At 48.5% G+C, this 22,198-nt stretch overlaps 2 protein-coding genes across 4 annotated transcripts in view; one reads left to right on the forward strand and one right to left on the reverse strand.

Annotated features, from left to right (window-relative positions):
• LOC143834131 (uncharacterized) overlaps window positions 1-19,881 on the forward strand; it is a 24,968-nt gene extending 5,087 nt beyond the window's left edge. Inside the window, 9 exon segments of the mRNA XM_077330738.1 lie at window positions 8-78; window positions 304-430; window positions 1,574-3,482; window positions 10,579-11,630; window positions 11,633-11,789; window positions 14,606-15,074; window positions 15,254-15,367; window positions 15,725-15,851; window positions 17,106-19,881. Coding sequence (XP_077186853.1) covers window positions 8-78; window positions 304-430; window positions 1,574-3,482; window positions 10,579-11,630; window positions 11,633-11,789; window positions 14,606-15,074; window positions 15,254-15,367; window positions 15,725-15,851; window positions 17,106-19,279 — 6,200 coding nt within the window. The 3' untranslated portion in view covers window positions 19,280-19,881.
• Window positions 1-22,198, reverse strand: part of LOC143833891 (uncharacterized) — a 234,189-nt gene that overhangs the window by 115,225 nt on the left and 96,766 nt on the right. The gene's annotated exons all lie outside the window — the stretch shown is intronic.

Raw genomic sequence — 22,198 nt, forward strand, 5'->3', positions numbered from 1 at the left:
CTCTCAGGCAGTGAAGAAATGGTATGGAGCCATCCATTTTGCAAAGGAGGGGGAACAGCGCCTGCACCTGCAGTCCAGGTAAGGTGGAAGTGGGGGACAGCCTGGTTCTCCCCACCTCCTCAGGGGGGCTTTTGCTCCTGCTCCGGCTGCAAAGGTGTCTGAGGGAGAGAGGCTCTGAATGCCACTCCCTTTGTCCAGGCCAAGCACTACATCCTGCACTTTCCCCGACTGCCCCTTCTCTTCCCCTGGGTGCCTCCTCTGCCTGGAGTGATCTCTGAGGAGGGAATCTGCTTTTCCTTTCAGTGTCCCGTTTCCTTTGAGGAGGTGGCCGTCTCTTTCACCGAGGCTGAGTGGGCCCTCCTGGATCTGGGCCAGAGAGCTCTCTACAGGGAAGTCATGCAGGAGAACTATGGGATTGTGGGCTCTCTGGGTAAGGATCCTTCATGGGTGCCAGAGGAGCAAATAACATCCACTGGAATGAGGCATGAATAAAAATTTCTTTCTTTCTTTCTTTCTTTCTTTCTTTCTTTCTCTCTCTTTCTCTCTCTCTCTCTCTCTCTCTCTCTCTGGCAGGGAGGTGTGGCCAAATGTCATCATTTCCCGTGTGCTGCAAACTCTGAAATGTGTTTCTGAAATGTGCCTCCATGGTCAAAGGTTGAAAACACTGCAGGAAGAAATTAAATGCACATATGAAGTACAAACTTAGGGGTGTGCACCCCCCAAAATAAATCCGTTTAGGTTTCGCCCAAAATAATTCAGGTGTATCAGAATCACCCGAATCCAAGTAGCAGAACAGGGATGTCGGGTTTGGGAAGTTCATGTACAACAAAATTGGGCTCTGAGACACAGAGGAGAACCCAGATGTCCATTTAAATGCTTTGGAGCACACCAAACAGCTGATCCCTTTGAGAGATCTCTCTGAGGCTGTGGAGAGCCCTTTACCCACCCTTCTTGATCCAGCCAGCATCTAGCTGCAGGATGGTCAAAAAGGCAAGGTACAGGGCTCTCCATAGACTTGGAAGGGCACGATCATGCAGAATATGGTTGGGGAACATAGCTGTGTACACACCCACCTGGGGTTTCTCAACAGCCAAAAAGTTGAGGAAGAAGAAGAAGAAGAAGAGTTGGTTCTTATATGCCGCTTTTCCCTACCCGAAGGAGGCTCAAAGTGGCTTACAGTCGCCTTCCCATTCCTCTCCCCACAACAGACACCCTGTGATGTGGGTGAGGCTGAGAGAGCCCTGATATCACTGCCCGGTCAGAACAGTTTTATCAGTGCCGTGAGGAAGGCTGGCCTAGCTTTCTTGATTTCAGCGGTGGATGTAGAGGAGAAACTTGGAGAATTACAAAGGTTCTCTTGGGGAAAAGCCAAGAAGGAAGAGGCAGAAGGAAAGTTCAGAGATGGACCACACAGGCAGGCGGGAAGTCAATTTTGACGTGTATATTCTTGTACATCTCACTGTACAGCAGGAACTAACCCCTGAATCACTTTTAGTGTGGATGGAATTCCAAGTGCAAATCAGACCTCCGCGTGTGGGTGCTAACGGGGGTCCCTCTCTTTTTATTCCAACAGAAGGAGACCAGAGGAATGAGGAGGACGAGCAACTGCATCATCTCTCACCAGAGGAAATCAAGAAGGAAGTCCGGAGAGGAAGCATCAGGAGTCAAGGCAGACCCAGGAGGGAGGGAGGAAGCCACACAGTCCAGAAGAGGAATCAACCCATTCCTTCCCAAGGGGGGGATTTCCCTGAAGGTTTTCACTTGGTAGAAGAAACCTACAAGTGCTTGGAGTGTGGAATGAACTTCTCAGATCAAACCCAATATAACGTCCATTTGCGAATTCACAGTGGAAAGAAGACCCATCAATGCCTGGAGTGTGGAAAGAGCTTATTTGCCAAAGCAGAGCTCCTTAACCATCAAGAAACACACACAGGAGAGGAACATGATAGCCGCTCAGACTGTGGTGAGAGTTTCCCACAGAAATCAGACCTTGTTAAACACCATTCAGGAGAGAGGCCATTTATCTGCTCAGAGAGAGGAATGATATCCTGGGGTGGAAGACAGGGAGATGCACAATTCCCACGAAAGAGTTTAGTGAAGGCCTGTAAATGTTTTCAGTGTGGAAGATTCTTCAAATACAGATCACAGCTCCTTCTACACCAGAGAACCCACACAGGGGAGAAACATCTTGAATGTTCAGAGTGTGGGAAGAGATTCTGTGGGGATGACAGACTTCAGCATCATCAAAGAATCCACACGAGGGAGAAACCTTTTGAATGCTCAGAATGCAGAAAGAGATTCAGTTCAAATGGCAGTCTTCAACGGCATCAGAGAACACACACAGGGGAGAAACCTTTTGAATGTGTAGAATGTGGGAAACGGTTCTGTGACAGTAGCAGTTTTCAACGGCATATAAGAATCCACACAAAGGAGAAACCTTTTGAGTGTTCAGAGTGCAGAAAGAGATTCAGTCAGAGCGGTGATCTCCTCCTGCATCAAAGGACCCACACAGGGGAGAAACCTTTTGAATGCTCAGAGTGTGGAAAGAGATTCAGTCAGAGTGGCCATCTTCAGCAGCATCAAAGAATCCACACGGGGGACAAACCTTTCAAATGCCCAGAGTGTGGAAAGCAATTCTGTGACAGTAGCAGTTTTCAAAGGCATCTGAGAACTCACACAAAGGAGAAGCCATTTGAATGCTCAGAGTGTGGAAAGAGATTCAGTCAGAGTGGCCATCTTCTACTGCATCAAAGGACCCATACGGGGGAGAAACCTTTTGAATGTTCAGAGTGTGGAAAGCGATTCTGTGTCAGTAGCAATTTTCAACGGCATCTAAGAACCCACACAAATGAAAAACCTTTTGAATGCTCTGAATGCCAAAAGAAATTCAGTCGGAATTTTGACTTGCAAAGGCACCTAAAAAGCCACACAAATGAGAAACCTTTTGAATGCTTAGAGTCTGAAAAGAAATACAATCAGAGTTGTGACTTTCAAAAGCACATAAGAACCCACACAGGGGAGAAACCTTTTGAATGCTCGGATTGTGGGAAGAAATTCAGTCAGAGTAGCAATCTTCTACTGCATGTAAGAACTCACACAGGGGAGAAACCTTTTGAGTGCTCAGAGTGTGGAAAGAGATTTTGTCTAAGTGGCAGTCTCCTGGTGCATGAAAGAATCCACACAGGGGAAAAACCTTTTGAATGCTCAGAGTGTGGGAAGCGATTCTGTAAAAGCAGCAATTTTCAGCGACATCTTAGAACCCATACAAAGGAGAAACCATTTGAATGCTCAGAGTGTGGAAAGAGATTCAGTCAGAGTGGCAATCTCCAACGTCATCAAGGAAGCCACAGAGATGAGAAGCCTTTTGAGTGCTCAGAATGCGGAAAGCAAGTACGTGACAGAAGCAATTTTCAACGGCATCTAAGAACCCACACAAAGGAGAAACCTTTCGAATGCTCAGAGTGTGGAAGGAAATACAGCCAGCTTCACAATCTTCAACAACATCAAAGAGCCCACATGAGAGAAATGTTTTGAGCAATCAGTGTAGGAAGAGATTCCGTCGGCATCATCAAGAAACCCAGAGGTGAGAAAACTTCTGAATCTTCAGAGTGTAGGAAGAGATTAAATAAGAGTGACCAACTGCAACATTATCTAAGAACCCACATAGACGAGAAACCTGAATGTGCTGAATGTGGAAAGAAATTCAGTCAAGATAGTGACTTTCCAAAGGCACCTAAGAGCCCACGCAAATGAGAAACTTTTTGAACGCTTCAAACATGGGAAGAAATACAGAGTTGCAGCCTTCAAAAGCATCAGGTGCCTGGGGACTTCTGTTGGAAAACTTGCTACGCTACCTTTTTTTCCCTTTTAGGGAGGGCACCACAGGGAATAAAAAATACCCAGGCTGGAGTAATCGCATCTGTTGTGTCCCACTGGATTAAAGATTTCCCACATATCTTCCATTTGGTTGGCTCCTCTGGAGTAAGAAGAAGAAGTTGGTTCTTATATGCTGCTTTTCTCTCCCTGAAGGAGTCTCAAAGTGGCTTACAATCGCCTTCCTCTCCCCACAACAGACACCCTGTGGGGTGGGTGAGGCTGAGGGAGCCCTGAGATTACTGCTAAGTCAGAACAGCTTTATCAGTGCTGTGGTGAGCCCAAGGTCTCCCAGCTGGCTGCATGTGGAGGAGCGCAGAATCAAACCCAGCTCGCCAGATAAGAAATCCACACTCCTAACCACTACACCAAGCTGGCTCTCAGAAATGTTACTCAGAAATGTTACTGGTAGTATGCCGGAGTTTGAACTGCTGGGAGGATGGATTTACAACTTGCTCAGACCTCATAGTGAATGAAAAATGCAACCAAGATCCTACTTTCATCTTTAAGAATGTCATTCACCACGATGACAAGGGAAGATTTCTAGCAACAGAAAGAGCAAGAAAGATAATGCCTTGCTAATGGTGAGGATTCCACTTTCACCCTTTATTATTTATTTGATTTGATAATAAAATGAAAGGAGAGTTAAAGTATTTTCCTTTTCAATTATATTGCAAGAGTCATATTTCCTTTGAAATTTAATGGAGAATAAAGGTAAAGGTAAAGGTATCCCCTGTGCAAGCACCGAGTCATGTCTGACCCTTGGGGTGACGCCCTCCAGCGTTTTCATGGCAGACTCAATACGGGGTGGTTTGCCAGTGCCTTCCCCAGTCATTACCGTTTGCCCCCCAGCAAGCAAGATGGGGACTCATTTTACCGACCTCGGAAGGATGAAAGGCTCAGGCAACCTTGAGCCGGCTGCTGGGATCGAACTCCCAGCTTCATGGGCAGACAGCTTCGGACAGCATTTCTGCTGCCTTACCACTCTGCACCACAATAGGCTCTTTAATGGAGAATAGTGCCCTTCAAATGTCTTTAAAATAAATATCATACTATAAAGGTCAGGCTGTGCCATTAGTAAAAAACACAAGATAATCTTAGAAAACGAAATTTACCTGATATCACAGAAGTACAAAGATGAATTATGAACGGCCCAATAACTTATGGGATGCTAGAACCCATAAAGAAAAATAATGTAGGCTAGGTACTGGGGCCAGATGATTTACTGGGTTTGTAGTACAAGTGTTTTGAGAATGATCTTGTACAACCATTACAGAGTGCCATGAATTCGAGTCTTCAGAGGGGAAAGATGCCTGAGACATGGAAAGAGGCCAATATAACAGTATCAAAAAGAGGTTCACAACACTAGTTTGACAAGAAATTATGGACTGATATCATTCTTGAACAATGACTATAAGTTGTTTACAACTACTTTAGCTCAAAGGTCGGGAATAAATCTTACAGGACTTCATTCACGAAGATCCATGTGGTTTCTTACCTAAAAGGCAAATCAAAGATAATGTTAGAACGGTGCTGAATGTTTCAGATGAGAAGCGGCAGCCGTCCACGTCTGCTAAGTTCACGCTGGGATGTTCTCTTTCCCTGTGCCGCTGGGCGTTCTTCTGAGTGCCCCTTTGGAAGGACTCTGAAGATTCCGTTTCTGTTTGCTACGTTCAGCGCCATTGTGATTTAGTTCCATGTTTAATTGTGAAGTTCTGAGGTTAGGATAAATATTGTTATACTAAAAACAGTTTAATGTCTGGAATGTTTTTACTTTTGAAGCAGTTTCACGTCTTGTCAAGCCATAAAGGTGCTGTCATTTATTTATTTGAATTCCCCTATTAGAAAAGGTAATAACAGTAGAGCCTTTATTATTATTGTTGTTGTTATTGTTATTATTATTGGTTTTTATACCCCGCTTTTTACTGCCCAGAAGAGTCTCAGAGTGATTTTCAATAGCCTCCCTTTCATCTCCCCACAACAGACACCCTGTGAGGTAGGGGAGGCTGAGGGAGCCCTGACAGGACTGCTCCGTCAGAACAGCACTATCAGGACTGTGATGAGCCCAATAAGTTTTTAAAGAACACAAAATTATTCAGACTGGTGAAAACCAAGAGCTCCAATGGGATCTCCACAAACTGGGTGAGTGGCAAGTGAATTTCAGTGCTGGTAAGTATAAGGTGATGCACTGGGACAAAAAAGATCTCCACTCCCTGTCTAGGGCAAAGAGGTCTGAAGTTGCTGAGACTGAGAGGGGAAGAGATCTTGGGGTCGTGGTGGAGAGAGAGCTCAATGAAAGCAGCAACCCAGTGCACTGCAGGGCTCTTCTGTGAGATGCAGCAGCTTCAGGTTTGACATACGGTCGAGTCAAGTGCACAATTGTAAATCCTGGAAACCATGTTGATACCACTGATAGTCAATTGCTAACGTCAGTTCAGAGCAATATTTCTACGAGTGATGTTCTTTAAATGCCATAGGGGGTGGGGGTGGGAGAATGGCGGCTGAGGGTGGGGATGAGGCAGGAAAATGGCCCCGGTGTGGGCTGGACCTGCAAAAGGGAGCATTTCCTTGCCCCCGTAAGAGCAAAGGAGTGTCCTCAGACGGTTCAAATCAAATTTGGGAAACACTGCAGCCAAACTGGGGAGGGGGAGCACAGAAGGTGCACAGTTTGAGAATGTCATGTGGATGCTCCAAAAATCCATCTTTGTTGGAAGCTTTTTAAGATCAGGAAGGTTGGCGTTCAAGAGCATCTTAGAGACCGGTCGGCCCCCCTCCCCCGGGGGCCTCAAGAGAGCACTTTGGGAGGGGGGGGATGCTGGTACTCATCTAAACGTATGAGGCTGCCTTATACTGAGTCAGACGACCCTGGGACCACCGAGGCCAGTATTGACCCCTCTGACTGGCAGCAGACTCTCCAGGGCCCCAGGCTCCTGGCCCATCCTTTTCACGAGGAGAACTGAGCCTGGGCCCTTCTGCAGAGGCTCCTCCACTGAGCCTGGGCTGGCCCCCAGGTCCCCGCCCAGGACTGGGCGGGAGGCACCCAGTGAGTAAGGCAATGCACCCTGCCTCCAAATTGCCCGGAAGGCTGTCCAGTGAGGCCAGGGGGGCCCTGCATTTGACCTTCGAAAACAGCCCTTTGAATATCTCCCCCCCCCAAAAAAGCCTCCCAACCAAATCTCCAGGGATCTCCCGAGCAAGAGGTGGCAACCCTCTGCCACAGGAGGGACTCACACCCGCAGGGAGAGGGAGAGGGAGCGTCTCTCCCCCCTCCTTCGCCTGCAGCCCCGAAAGAGTTAAGCCCAGCGAGCGGCTTCCTAGAGAGGCCGAGCAAGGTGAGTGGGGGGGAAGGAGGCTCCGCTGTGGGAGGCCCATAGAGACGGGGGGGGGGAGCGTCTGGCTGCAGTCGGAGGACCCCGGGGAGGTTTCCTCGCGAGTAAGTCGGGGGGATGCAAAATGAGCTTTTCCGTCCCGGGAGGGAGGGAGCGGGATGCTGCTCTCAAATGCAGCGAATGGCTTTGAGATGTCTGCTCCGTGCAGACAAAAGGCCTCCCTCGTGCTCCTCGTGGCTTTGTCCTTTGGAGGGGGGGCAGAATTGGGCGGGGGGTCGGAGGGGCCCGATCCTTCCTCAGCCACCCCAACCCCCCCCCAATGCTTTTCTGCCTTCCTCTACTCTCTTGCAAGTAGGAGCCTATTATGCAATTTTTGAACTGGTGGGGGTTGAAAGGGGAATAGACTAGGGCAGGGATCCTCAACCTGTGGTCCTCCAGAGGTTCATGGACTACAATTCCCATGAGCCCCTGCCAGCATTTGCTGGCAGGGGCTCATGGGAATTGCAGTCCGTGAACCTCTGGAGGACCACAGGTTGAGGATCCCTGGACTAGGGTGACCAGATTGCCCCACTTTTGGAGGGACATCTGGAGGCACCTGGCAAATTGTACTTAGGTTGAAATGTAAAAATGTATATATTACGATACTATTTTTGCGTTCGATGCGTTTTATGAAAATTTTTGTTGCTCCATGTAGACCAAATTTTAATCAAGACACACACACACACCCATCAATGGTGTCCCGCTTTCCCAATGTTAAAATCTGGTCACCTTAGAATAGACAGATTCCTGGAAGGCAACGTCACTCTCATTCACGTTGACTAAAATAGGGGCAGCATACCCCTGGGAGCGACGTTTTTCTTCTGTGCCCCAATTGAAGGCTTTCCAGGAGCATCTGATGGGCCCCAGTCAAAAAGAGGGGAGTGGACTATGGATGCCGTCCTGTAGCCTGGCCCCCCTGTGATGTCTTGGGGTGGCATGTGGACTGGGTGTGATGTCAGAGCATCAGCAGATGGTCTGGAAGCCCATTAATATAACCCTGGAGTATTCCTATATGCCAAAGTCAAGTCTTGGTTTTCAGAGTACCTGGGGCTTCTCTTCTGCCCCTCCCAAAATTTAATAGGAATCATTGCAGATTTTGTTGGAAGTGCCTGGGGCAAAGTTTCAGAGGCCTGGGAAAGAGGGTGCAGGAAGAGAGATTCAGATGAATGAATGAACAAGTGTGCCTAGGCTAAGAATTGTTCTTCCTTCCTTGTCTCCGTCACAGGCACTGGACAGGTGGGCTTCAGTCTCTTCCTTCCCTTTTCCCTTTCCTACCTATAAAACCCTCCCATAAGGCTCAGGGCGGTTTACATAAAACAGAGGAATATGTTATAACTGTAACAATAATAATCATAGTGTGGAACTAGCAGCTACACCTCCAGTCCCTGTATAGCAAATGAGTGGGGGGCCACCTGGTTTCCCCTCCCCTTTCACAGAGGGGCTTTTGCTCCTACAGTGACCGCTAAGGTGTCCCTTTGTCCAGGCCAAGCTCTGCATCCTGTGCGCTGTCTGGCTGCCCCCACCACTTTCAGTGTGCCTTCTCTGCCTGGCGTGATCTCTGAGGGGGAATTCTCCTCTTTCTTACAGGGTCCCTTTTCCTTTGAGGAGGTGGCCGTGTCTTTCTCCGAGGCAGAGTGGGCCCTCCTGGATCAGGACCAAAGAGCTCTCTACAGGGAAATGCTGGAGAACTATGGGAGTGTGGCCTCCCTAGGTAAGCATCTTCCATAGGTGCTAAAGGTATAAATCCTTGCCATTTGTCTGAGGCATAAAACAAAATATTAAACACAAATTTATCCCGCTCTGCCTATCCCCTGCTGGGGGTCTGCAGGAGCTGGGGTGGCAGTGAAAATGACCTGCAGCCTGTTCTGGGAGAGGGATTCAAGTCACCAGGCTGTCCCAGGGGCAAGTGAAGCCAGTGTCGTAGCTGTCACCTGAGCCAGAGGGTGTCCTGGCCTGGAGCCAAGGAGGGGCTGAGGGGCCCTCCAAAAGAGGTCTGTTAACCAAACCACACATGCACGTTCAGCCCTGTCGCTAGCAAAAGTGTCCTTCTGCTAGCCAAGTGAAAACACATAACTCCCAGGATTGTAATCCTGTGTCTACCAGGCTCAAGATACAGACCAGCACTCAAAAGAAAAGCAGGGCGTGAGCTTCTTAAGTTAACCAAGGGAGAATCGAGTAACAGAGACTACTTGAGAACTGTCAGGCCGATCAAGGCAAAAGCGGGTCATGAATTTTCTTCTGTTGTCACTGAGATGGCTCAGTGGCCAAGCTGCTGACCCTGCTGCGACCCCTGTGAAAGGGTCGTTCATCCCCCAGGTTGAGAACCACTGACATATGCAAACCACTGGCAAATCCAAACATTGGCCATTTCAACAGTTATACAAAGATACTGCAACTGCTTGGTGTGTGGCTCCTCGCCCTCATGGGGGGGTTTGTTTAAGGAGATTACGGGTCACAGAACACGAGTGCTGATGGCTCCTGTGATGTCAGGGGTCACTGATCTTCTGAGACAGGATGCATCACCCCAGGGAAGCTCACGTCACTCCAGTGGGCTGACCAGCCCGGCTGGGAATCCCTCGAGTAGAGTACAGATGGGAGTTTCAGGTGCAAATCAAATCTCCTTTTGAGGATACTAACTGGATATCTGTCTCTCTCTGTCTCTGTCTCTCTCTCTCTCCCAATAGGGGAGGATCAGAGGAACGAGGAAGATGAGGAAGTGCATCCTCTATCGCCAGAAGAAGTCAAGAATGAACAATTGAGAGGAAGCATCAGGAGTCAAAGCAGACCCAAGAGGCAGAAGGGGGGAAGCCAAGACAGTCTAGAAGAGGGATCAACCCATTCCTTGCCAAGGGGGGGATTTCCAAGAAATAATTAATATGATGGAAGAAACGTACAAATGCTTGGGGTGTGGGATGAACTTCTCAGATCAAACCCAGTATAATATCCATTTGCGAATACACAGTGGAAAGAAGACCCATAAATGCTTGGAATGTGGGAAGAGCTTACTTTGCAGAGCAGGGCTCCTTAAACATCAACCAACACATGGAAAAGAGAAACGTAGCTGCTCAAATCTTGGTGAGCCTTTCTTGCAGACATCAGACCTTATTAACCACCAAAGCATTCATTTGGGAGAGAAGCCATTTATCTGTTCAGAGAGTGGAATGACGTTCTCTGATGGAAAACAGGAAAATCCATGTTTCTCCAGAAATATAGTGAAGGCATGCAAATGCTTTCAGTGTGGAAAATACTTTAAATACAGATCACAACTCCTTGTGCACCAAAGAACCCACACAGGGGACAAACTTTTTGAATGCTCAGAGTGTGGAAAGAAATTCAGTGGAGCTGGAAGTCTTCAACAACATCAAAGAAATCACACAGGAGAGAAACCTTTTGAGTGCTCAGAATGTGGAAAGAGATTTCGTTTGAGTGGCAATCTCCTCCTGCATTTAAGAATTCACACAGGGGAGAAACCTTTTGAATGCCCAGAGTGTGGAAAGCGATTATGTGACAGTAGCAATTTTCGACGGCATCTTAGAACCCACACAAAGGAGAAGCCTTTTGAATGCTTAGAATGTGGAAAGAGATTCAGTCAGAGTGGTGATCTTCTGCTGCATCAAAGAACTCATACAGGGGAGAAACCTTTTGAGTGCTCAGAATGTGGAAAAAAATTCAGTCAGCTTGGTACTCTTCAGCAACATCGAAGAATGCACACTGGGGAGAATCCTTTCGGGTGCTCAGAGTGTGGGAAGAGTTTTAGTGGGGCTGGCAGTCTTCAACGTCATCAAAGAACCCACACAGGAGAGAAGCCCTTTGCATGCTCAGAGTGCGGAAAGAGATTCAGTCAGAGTGGCGATCTTCTACTACATCAGAGAATCCACACAGGGGAGAAACCTTTTGAATGCTCAGAATGTGGAACAAAATTTACTCAGCTTGGTACTCTTAAACAACATCAACGAATCCACACAGGAGAAAAACCTTTTGAGTGCTCAGAGTGTGGGAAGAGATTCAGTGGGGCTAGCAGTCTTCGCCGTCATCAAAGAACCCACACGGGGGAGAAGCCATTTGAATGCTCAGAATGTGGAGCGAAATTCAGTCAGCTTGGTACTCTTAAACAACATCAACGAATCCACACAGGGGAAAAACCTTTTGAATGCTCACAGTGTGGAAAAACATTCAGTGGGGCTGGCAGTCTTCAGCGTCATCAGAGAACCCACACAGGAGAGAAACCTTTTGAATGCTCAGTGTGTGGAAAAAAATTCAGTTGGAGTCACCATCTTCTACAGCATCAAAGAACTCACACAGGGGAGAAACCTTTTGAATGCTCAGAATGTGGGAAGAGATTCAGTCGGAGTGGCCATCTTCACAAACATTTAAGAACTCACACAGGAGAAACCTTTTGAGTGCTCAGAGTGTGGAAAGAAATTCAGTCAGAGTGGCAGTCTTCAGCTGTATAAGAGAACCCATATGGCAAAAACCTTTTGACTGCTCAAATGTGGAAAGAGATTCAGTTGGGACAAGCCATCTTCAGCTGCATCAATTTGAGCAAATGTAAAGTGTTGCATTCTATCATAAATTTCTTTTAAAAATAATTTGGTAATTGTATTCCAGTTGCATTTCCCCCCCTTGCACTCCTTTTTTAATTCAATACATTTAAAAACATAATGAGAAGGGGTCCGTAAGTATTGCCTCTCTGCAGTAGTCAAACTGCGGCCCTCCAGATGTCCGTGGACTGCATTCGCTGGCAGGGGCTCCTGGGAATTGTAGTCCACGGACATCTGGAGGGCCGCGGTTTGACTACCCCTGACCAAAAGGATCCAAAAGGGCTCAAAAAAGGTTAAGAATACCTGTGAGAGAGGGAAAGCCCTGCCTTGGAAGGAGAAAGGTGATTGTCCGGAAAAACCAGGGGGGGCAGGAAGAGGGGGAATTGCTTCTTTTTGCATAGGGATGCATTTTGAACAGAAGTGTATTCTTGGGGTGGGGCTTGGAAGGAGGGATTTGTATAAGGGACCCCCCTCTGAAAAGCAGAAAGGAAAGTGTTCTAGAAGTGAGCTTTTGTGAGAGGCGGTCACAAGCTGAATATTTCACCAATTTATAGGAGGAGATGATCCAGCCAGGGATCTCCAGCAGAGGCAGACAAAAATTAAATCAAAAAGGATTTTTATTGAGAAATAAAATTAAAAGGTTCCTAACATACATTTATGTGGTTTAAACTGCATAAACACAGAGGAGAAAATAAAGAGGTGAGATGGTGCAAAAGAGCATAAAGTTTTTGGGTCAGCAAAAGTTTGTAGGTGAGGTCTGCATAGGAGAACAGTAAAGAACAAACCAGCTTGCTGTGCCAGGTGAGAGTCAGGTCTAAAACACCACGTTGGACTTAGCAGCCAAGGATGCTGTTTTTATGCCAAAAGAAGGTATCTTATGGATGATGAGTGTTTAAGATAATATGCAGGTGTGAGACCATGTCCTCTTGGGATCCACACTGATTACCAGAAATGCTCCCAAAATACTCAGTGGTTCAGAAGATTTAACCTCCATATGGGGATGCCAGCCTCCAGGTAGGACCTGGGGCTCATCAGAATTAAAGCTCCCCTCCAGGCTACAGAAGTCTGTTTCCCTGCTTTGGAGGATGGCCTCGCTGGCATTGTGATCCACTGAGATCCCCGTCCTCCCCAAGATCTACTCGTCCGCCTAATCTCCAGGCATTGCCCAACCTGGATCTGGCAACCCTACCCCAGAGAGAGCTACACAGGAAGGTGGAGGAGGAGCCTGAGCAGAAGAAGGGGCTCCAAAGCCCTGCTTAAAGACTAAGCAGGTTTGATTCTGGGCAGAAGCTTTCACGTGCAGGCAGAGTTCTTCAGCTTCTACCCAGAATGATCCTTTGTTGGCCATAAAGGAATTTGTTGGCTCCTGGACATAATTACTTCAGACCAACAGGGTGACCCACCTGAATCTCCCTTTCTGAGGCTGGCAGACAATATGTTTGCCCTGAAACCATTTTAAATGTTAGCGTTTTACATGTGTCATTACTGGAAGAAGAAGGGTTTTAGCACCGAAGTAGCTTGGGAGTACACCCCCCCCACACACACACACACACAGGTATGGCCTTCAATAGGATCAAGAAAGGAACACCTTCTACTGAAAATATCTACTGTATTCCAACTGGTTGCACAAATATATTTCTGGACTAATAGTTATGGATGTCTGGAAACCTAATGAATCCTAGAGTGGGAAGGGGCCATGCAGGCCATCTAGTCCACCCCCTGCTCAGCGCAGGATCAGCCTCCAGCATCCAGGAGAAGGATCTGTCCAGCCGCTGCTTGAAGACGGCCAGTGAGGAGAGATCCCCACCCCCTGAGAAGGGATCTCCAGGGAGCGGGCAGCTTTCCGCACCTGTGCCATCTGGCCAAGCCCTGCCACCAAACTGCAAGGAAGCAACATAGGGCCCGTGCCCCAAGGGGAAAGAGTACTGGGGGGGGGTGCATACACACGTATTAAAACACCCGCAGCTGCCTTCTACTGAAAGCAGCCCTTTGCATGTCCCCCAAAGCCTCCGAAGGGAGAGAAAGTGGCCAAAGATCCTGGAATTTCCCAAGCAGGAGGTGGCAACCCAACAACTCCCCTCTGGAGGGAGGGCGGGCCTGCAGCCCGAAAGGGTTAAGCCCATCGAGCGGCTTCCTAGAAAGGCCGGGCATGGTGAGAGACTTTGCTCTTGGAGGACCAATGGGGGGGGGCATTGGGGGTGGGGGTGCCATGGGGGAGGGGGCTGGGATTAAATCGTTTCCAAACGCCTTTTGGGGGGCACGGGGGGGGGCTGTGTGTTGGAGGGGGGGTCCAATCCTTCTTAGGGATTGTGGTTTGTGTGAATGAGCGTAGTCTATGGCCACCCTGTCGGATTCTGGAGGCCAGGGACAGTCAGGTGTGGTTTCTCGCCGCCTGCCTCTGTGTCGCACCCCGGGGATTCTCGGAGGTCTCCCATCCAAATATTAGCCAGGGCAGACCCTGCTTCGCTTCCAAGATCTGGCGTGCTAATGCTCATGTATTTCCCTTCGTGTCAGCAGGCTCCTTATTCTTTCATCCTTGCACAGTTGTAAGCTGGATGCAGCTAGATCATTTTGCATCCTTGCATAGTTTGCACAAAAGGAGTGGGGGGCCCTGCTGCCCCCCCCCCACAAGAAGCTGCTGGCAGCTTGGTGCACCACAGGTCACAGTGACATCGCCCTAGATATCAAAGAGGTAACAGGAACGTTCCTTCTGATCCACTGGGCCAACCCTTAGATGTCTTTTGACCAAGGTTGGTGATGGAACTCTGTTCCGTTTTGGTTTCTTTCTGCCGTTTTGATACGTTTTCCTCTCCCTCTTCATAGTGACGTAAGGGTCTGCATCCAAAATTGGAGGCAACTGAAGGAGATGGAAGAGCTGGAGGACCCAGAAGGACCTGGAACTGGCAGGAGATCAAGGGAAGGTCCCCATCCCAGCCAAGCAGGGAGCGGTGTTACATTCTGGGAAAGAGCTCTGCCAGAGATCCTGTCTCAGGACACTATGGTTGTAAAAAACGGCAGCCAATGTTTCCGGCAGTTCCGCTACCAGGAGGCTGATGGGCCCAGGGAGGTTTGCAGCCGGCTCCATCTGCTTTGCAGCCACTGGCTGGAGCCAGAGAGGCACACCAAGCAGCAGATCCTGGACCTGGTGATCCTGGAGCAGTTCCTGGCCATCCTGCCCCAGGAGATGCAGGGCTGGGTGAGAGGATGCGGGCCGGAGAGCAGCTCCCAGGCGGTGGCCCTGGCGGAAGGCTTCCTGCTGAGCCAGGCGGAGGAGAAGAGGCAGGTGGACCAGGTGAGGGGGTTTCCTTTGTTATGCTACCTCTAGATAAATTGCTAGGCTGGAAAGGAACTCGTTGGTTGAAGTGCTTCTGCTGGTCCATGCAGGGGTCAGGAGTCTGGGAGTGGAGCAGAACCTGTTCCCTTGGCCTGTTCCATCCCTTCTCTTACCCGTCGCCTTTTCTGCCCTTCCAGACGTGGGGCCCAGCAGTGAAGACGGAAGCCAAGTTCTCTGAGGACAAAGGATCCCCTTTGGAGGAAGGGCAGGGGAAGCAGGTCCAGGGGGGGCCCAAGATTCCCCCTCCATTGGTAAGGCTCTACCGTGGTCAGATCAAATTTGGCAACACTGTAAAATATTCGGGTAGGAGGTTCAGGACAGGTATACAATACTGTACTTCTGCACACAATGCAAAGTTCGGTTTTGGGCTTCAGTGCCAAAGGATCTGGAGATGGCCACTCACTTGACAGGTGCTTAGACGGATTCCAGGAAGGCAATTCTGGGCACAGCTATTAGACACGCGAAATAAATGGAACCTCAGGGGAGGTTTTTCTCCTGCAGTTGCTACTCAGGTATCTGAGGGAGGGAGGGAAGCTCTGAAGGCCAGACCAAGCTCTCCTCCTTAGCGTGGCACTATCTCTGAGGAGGGAATCTGCTTTTTCTTCCAGCATCCCTTTTCCTTTGAGGAGGTGGCCGTCTCTTTCTCCGAGGCTGAGTGGGCCCTCCTGGATCCAGGCCAAAGAGCTCTCTACAGGGAAGTCATGCTGGAGAACTATCGGAGCGTGGCCGCTCTGGGTAAGGATTCTTCATGGGTGCCAAAGGTCCAAATTGCTGCCATTGGGGTGAGGCATGAATCAAAATATTGGACCTCAATACCTCATTTTCTGGTCTGCCCCCCTCCTTGTTTTCTGCTGGGGTGTCAAGGGGTGTTGGGGCTCTTCAGCATGGCTGGATAGAGGGGCCCAATCCACCTGCCTGGCTGAGGAGCAACTGAGGTGTCCTGGCCTGATGCTCAGGGGAGGGGGGCTGGGAGGCCCTCCGAAACACTCTGGAAGGAATGGGATTATGATTTCTTAGTTGCCAACGTTAACAGCACACTCTCCCACCTGAAGGGGGTTACCACTGCCTGCTTTGATTTCGATCTGGGATGCATTTCCCCACTCTTCAACTGTGGGAAAGGGGCATGAGAAGTCCCACTGTCCATTGGAGCCTCCGGCTAAAAAACACTGCAAAGAAGAGGGACAACCTAGTAGTAGCCAAAATCATCTCCACCCCAGAACCCAGAACGGGCCAGGGCTCTCAGAGGTGACGAACCATCTGGTTCCAGGTCAGTGCAACCCTGTTTTACCGAGCATTTTCTTGAATCCCACCTTGAAAGAGATAAGGATGCTGTGGGCAGGAAGGTCCAATTACAGGCCCCTGCAAGACAGAGCAGACCTAATGTTTACGTTAAGTCTTGGGAGGAAGTCAAGTCAAGCCTCACAAGCAGGTATTTCCTTCCCAAAGGAGCTGGCTGCAAGTGAATATCCTTCACAGTTATGCCAAAGGAACAGGCAAGGTATACAAATATGGGGTTTCTGTTTTTCTTTGGGGCAATTTGTGGGTCGGCAGAATTACAAAGTCCACCGGATTAGGAGGGAAGGAGGCCTTCCAGGACCTGAAATCGGGAGGCCCAGAAGCTCTTTTGGGGCCTAAGCTCAGCTTGAGTCTTGAGCAGGGGTAGTCAAACTGCGGCCCTCCAGATGTCCATGGACTACAATTCCCAGGAGCCCCCTGCCAGCATTGGCAGGGGGCTCCTGGGAATTGTAGTCCATGGACATCTGGAGGGCTGCAGTTTGATTACCCCTGGTCTTGAGGGACTGTGGTATCCTTAAATGTGGGATATTCTGGAGAAAGGGTGTGTGTGTGTGTTGTGGGGGAGATTAGTTCAAACCAGCCAAGCTGGATAAGGCCAAAGGTCTGTCAGTCCTTTCATACCACAGTCACTGAGATGCCTTTGGCCCCTCCCAGCCCTTCCAGGTGCTCATGAAAGTTCTCTTTTTATTCCAGGAGGGGATCATCAGAGGAATGAAGAGGGTGAGGAACTTCAGCAGCAATTGCCTGATGGAGTCAAGAATGAAGATGTGAGAGGAAACTTCAGGAGTGTGGGCATAGAGAAAAGGGAAAACGGAAGTCACATGGTCGAGAAGAGGCATCAGCCCATTCCTTGCCAAGGGACTGGTTTTCCCAAAATACTTAACATGGTGGAGAAGATGTACAAGTGTTTGGGGTGTGCAAGGAACTTCTCAGATCAAACCCAATATAATACCCACTTGCGAATGCACAGAGGAAAGGAGACCCATCATTGCTTGGCATGTGGAAAGAGCTCCCTTTGCAGAGCAGAGCTTCTTAAACATCAGCAGACACATACAGGAGAGAGACATTATAGCTGCTCAGATTGTGGTGAGAGCTTCCAACAAAAAAGAGACCTTATTAAACACCAAAGGATTCATTCAGGAGAGAAGCCATTTATCTACTCAGAGACTGGGATTCCATTCTCTAATGGAAAAAAACATAAAGTACACATTCCAAAGTACAGTATAATAAAGGCGTGTAAATGCTTTCGGTGTGGAAAATACTTTAAATACAGATCACAGCTTCTTGTGCACCACAGAATACACACAGGGGAGAAAACTTTTGAATGCTCAGAGTGTGGAACAAGATTCAGGCGGAGTAGCCATCTGCAGCGACATCTAAGAACCCACACAGGGGAGAAACCTTTTGAATGCTCAGAGTGTGGAAAGACATTCCGTCATAGATGCAGCCTTCAACAGCACCTAAGAACTCACACAGGGGACAAACCTTTTGAATGCTCACAATGTGGAAAGAGTTTGCGTGATAATAGCAATTTTCAACGACATCAAAGAACCCATACAAAGGAGAAACCTTTTGACTGCTCAGATTGTGGGGAAAAATTCAGTCAGCTTGGCAATCTTCAACAACATCAAAGAAACCATTCTGGGGAAAAACCTTTTGAGTGTTCAGAATGTGGAAAGAGATTCAGTCAGAGTGGCCATATGCAACAGCATCTAAGAACACACACAGGAGAGAAAGTTTTTGAATGCTCAAGTTGCCAAAGGAAATTCTGTCGAAATTGTGACCTTCAAAGGCACCTAAGAACCCACACAGGCGAGAAACTTTTTGAATGCTCAGAGTGCGGAAAGAAATTCGGTCACAATAGCAGTCTTCTAAAACATCAGAGAACCCACACAGGGGATAAACCTTTTGAATGTTCAGAATGTCAGAAGAGATTTAGTCAGAAAGGCCATCTCCACAAGCATTTAAGAACCCACACAGGGGAGAAACCTTTTGAATGCTCAGAGTGTGGGAAAAGATTCAGTCAGAGTGGCAATCTTCAACAGCATGAAAGAACCCACACAGGGGAAAAACCTTTTGAGTGCTCAGAATGTGGGAGGAGATTCAGTCAGAGTGGCAATCTTCTACAGCATCAAAGAACCCACACAGGGGAGAAACCTTTTGAATGCTCAGAGTGTGGGAAGAAATACAGTCAGAGATGTGGTCTTCAAAAGCATCTAAGAACTCACACAGGGGAGAAACAATTTGAATGTCTAGAGTGCGGGAAAAGATTCAGTTGGAGTGGCAATCTTCAACAGCATCAAAAAATCCACAGAGGAGAGAAACCTTTTGAGTGCTCAGAGTGTGGAAAGAGATTTAGTTCGAGCAACCATCTTCAACGGCATCAAGGAACCCACAGACAGGAGAAACCTTTTGAATGCTCAGAGTGTGGAAAGAAATTTGGTCAGAGTAGCGATCTTCTAAAACATCAGAGAACCCACACAGGGGATAAACCTTTTGATTGTTCAGAATGTGGGAAGAGATTTAGTCAGAAGGGCCATCTCCACAAGCATTTAAGAACCCACACAGGGGAGAAACCATTTGAGTGCTCAGAGTGTGGAAAAAGATTCAGTCAGAGTGGCAATCTTCAACAGCATGAAAGAGCCCACACAGGGGAAAAACCTTTTGAATGCTCGGAATGTGGGAAGAGATTCAGTTGGAGTGGCAATCTTCAACAACATGAAAGAACCCACACAGGGGAGAAACCTTTTGAATGCTCCGAGTGTGGGAAAAGATTCAATCGGAGTGACAATCTTCAACAGCATCAAAGAACGCACACAGAGGAGAATCACAGTATAGAGTTGGAAGGGGCCATACAGGCCATCTAGTCCAACACCCTGCTCAATGCACAATCATTCTATAGCATCCAGGGTAAAGTATCTGTCCAGCCACTGCTTGAAGACTCAGAATAAATTATCATAAGACAACCCGTCAGTCAGAGAGTCAAGAGAGAAGAGAGAAAAACTGACGATAGCAACCTCTTTTTATTCCAACGATGTAGAAGTCAAAGTCAAAATGAGTTCCTGGGTAGATTACCTGTTTTCTTGCGACTTCTTCAGTGACTTATTTTACATCACAAGTTTTCTTTTCATGCAATCACTTGTTTTTCAATCTACCCAAAGGCTTTCACATTTAGTCAATATGGGGGTCTAGTGGTCTCGGCCTACAGTCATGTCCTACCCTCTGCTGCCAACAGGAGCCCTTCCCTGCCCTCCTCCAAGTCTGGCAGGACCTGTTGGAGACAAATCCATCCTGGAGTCTTCGGATCAACAAATTGTTCTCCAGATTATCTGCTTTAAAATCTGCTCCGTTATCTTCCCTGCACTTGAGGTCAGAAGCTTTTGAATGCTCCGCGTGTGGAAAGACCTCCAACTGGAGCATCATTCTTCAACAATTTCGAAGGCCCCACCCTAAGGAAAAATCTTTTGAATGCTCCAAGTGTGAAAAGATATTCATTGAGGGCTGTGATAGTTAGAAAAATCTACGAACTCAGAGTGTTTGAGAATCCTTCTGAAGGCTCAGAGCATGGGGAGACATTCTGACAGCCCGGCCACCTTTAACAGTATCAAAGACCCCACCCAAGGAGAAACAGTGGGATTGCTAGCTTATGAACAGAGTTTTCCTCTCGCTTCACACCTAAAAGACAACCAAAGACCATAGCAAGGGTTAAAACTATGTAAACTCTTGGGAAATATTTGTATCTGATTAAAATCCTGGACCTAATCTGGAATAAATGACAGAAATTGTTAAATTGAGGGAAAATCTCGAATAGATCTCACAGGGAAGAAGGATGGAAGGAGATTCTAGAGTAGCTCATGTGTCCTTCACCACTGAGGAATCCACACAGGGGAGGAAGCTCATAAATGTTCACGCTGTACGAGGAGTTTGAGATCCAGCCTTCCATTTGTCAGATAATCCACATAAGGGTGTGCCTTTCCTACAGTTGGTTCCAGTGAGGCTTTTCTTTGAAGGCCTGGCTGTTGGAGGCACCAAAATGCTCCATAACAGTGATGCGGAGGAGGGTTTTTAAAAAAATGGTTCATCTACTTCAGTATGTCTGCCACGCAGCTCTTTCTGGAATGGCAAAACTGGCAAAAACACCTGTTTTCCAAATGCTGTCAAGTAATAGACAAGGGTGCCAGATATCTACAGTCCCTCTGCTGCTGGCTTAAATATAGTATCAACAGCAACCATTCTCAATTTACCAACCTTTTTATCTGCCAAGGGTCATAAAATCATAGAGTTGGAAGGGACCTCCTGGGTCCTCTAGTCCAACCCCCTGCAGACTGCAGGAAATTGACAACTACCTGCCCACCCACAGTAACCCCAATTTCATACCCAGATGATGCCCACCACACAAAAAACAGAATGCCAAGTGCTGACCTTTCAAATAGTTGGTGCAAATATGTCCCCTCTTAGCCTCTGCTTCTCCAGGCTGAACACTCCCAAGTCCCTCAGCCTTTCTCCCTAGGGCTTGTCCCCAGGCCTCAGATCACCCTCGTTGTTCTCCTTTGCACCCTCTCAATATTGTCCATGACCTTTTTGAAGTGGGCCTGCTGCTCCTGACGGTGGGCTGCCCCAGGGGTCGAGGGCTCAGAAGTTAGTTTAATGAAGGGCCTTTTTAGAGATTGCCCCTTTTCATGCGTGGAGCTCCCTGTCTGAGGACATTTAATTAGTTGCTTCTGTTTGCCCTTTACCTTTGAGGAAGGTGTCACCAAGCTGCATCCTGAATTGAGCAGTGCTGCTTTTGTGGCTGACAGGCCGGAAAGGGGAGAAGGGTCAAAATGGCTGCCTGGAATCACAAGGGGGGGGGGGGAGACCTGCTTTTTGCCATTTGTGATGCCCCCCAATACTATTTGTAGAAAGCAGTTTGTGTGTGTGTGTGTGGGGGGGGTGAAATTGGCTCGGTTGAGGGAATGAGGCCAGTGGCTTTCTTTGCAGGCTCCACGTCTTTCCCCTCGAGGTCTGGATGATCCTGAGGGCTGAAGCAGAGAGGAAGACCTTTTTCTCCCTGGAGAGTTGTGGCTGGAGGGATGCTGGTGCCAGGGTAGGGTGCAGGCTGCTGTGGGGGGAGCGAATGCCAGCGGTCCCCTCTGGGAAGGGATGGGTCTTCCTCTACCTGGGCCCTGCCCAGGGGGAATGAGGTTTCTCCCGGCCAAAGCTGAACCCAAACGAAACAGCCATTCCCTCTGCCAGGCTCTGGGTCGTCTCTGTCCCACTGCCGGCCAGTCAGACTGGCTCAATGGGCAGTGTTAAAAACAATATTTCAGAGCTTGACAGACCCTCCTTCCTTCATATCTCTGGAATGGGCCATTCTCCAAAGCGGCCGTCTTTTCCTGGGGAGGCACTCTGTGGAGACGAGCCGCAATGGCTGAGGTGGGGGCGGAGGGGGTACGCGTGGGTCCTGCCTGGGCCATGGGCTCTGGACAGCCCTTCCCAAGAAGAGATTTCTAGAGCCTGCTGTATTTTTTCCCCCTTTTTTTGTAGAATGGGCTTTGAGAGGCAGCATGGTGTAGTTGTTAAGAGTGAGGGCTTCTAATCTGGCGAGCCGGGTTTGATTCCCCACTCCTCCACATGCAACCAGCTGGGTGACCTTGGGCTAGTCACAGTCCTGACAGTGCCGGTCTCACAGAGCAGTCCTGTCAGGGCTTTCTCAGCCTCCCCTGCTTCACAGGGTGTCTGTTGTGGAGAGAGGAAGGGAAGGCGATGGTAAGTCAGAATTACCCTGACCCAAGAGAACTACAATC

This window comes from Paroedura picta, chromosome 3 (assembly GCF_049243985.1).
Source record: "Paroedura picta isolate Pp20150507F chromosome 3, Ppicta_v3.0, whole genome shotgun sequence".
Lineage (NCBI taxonomy): Eukaryota > Metazoa > Chordata > Lepidosauria > Squamata > Gekkonidae > Paroedura > Paroedura picta.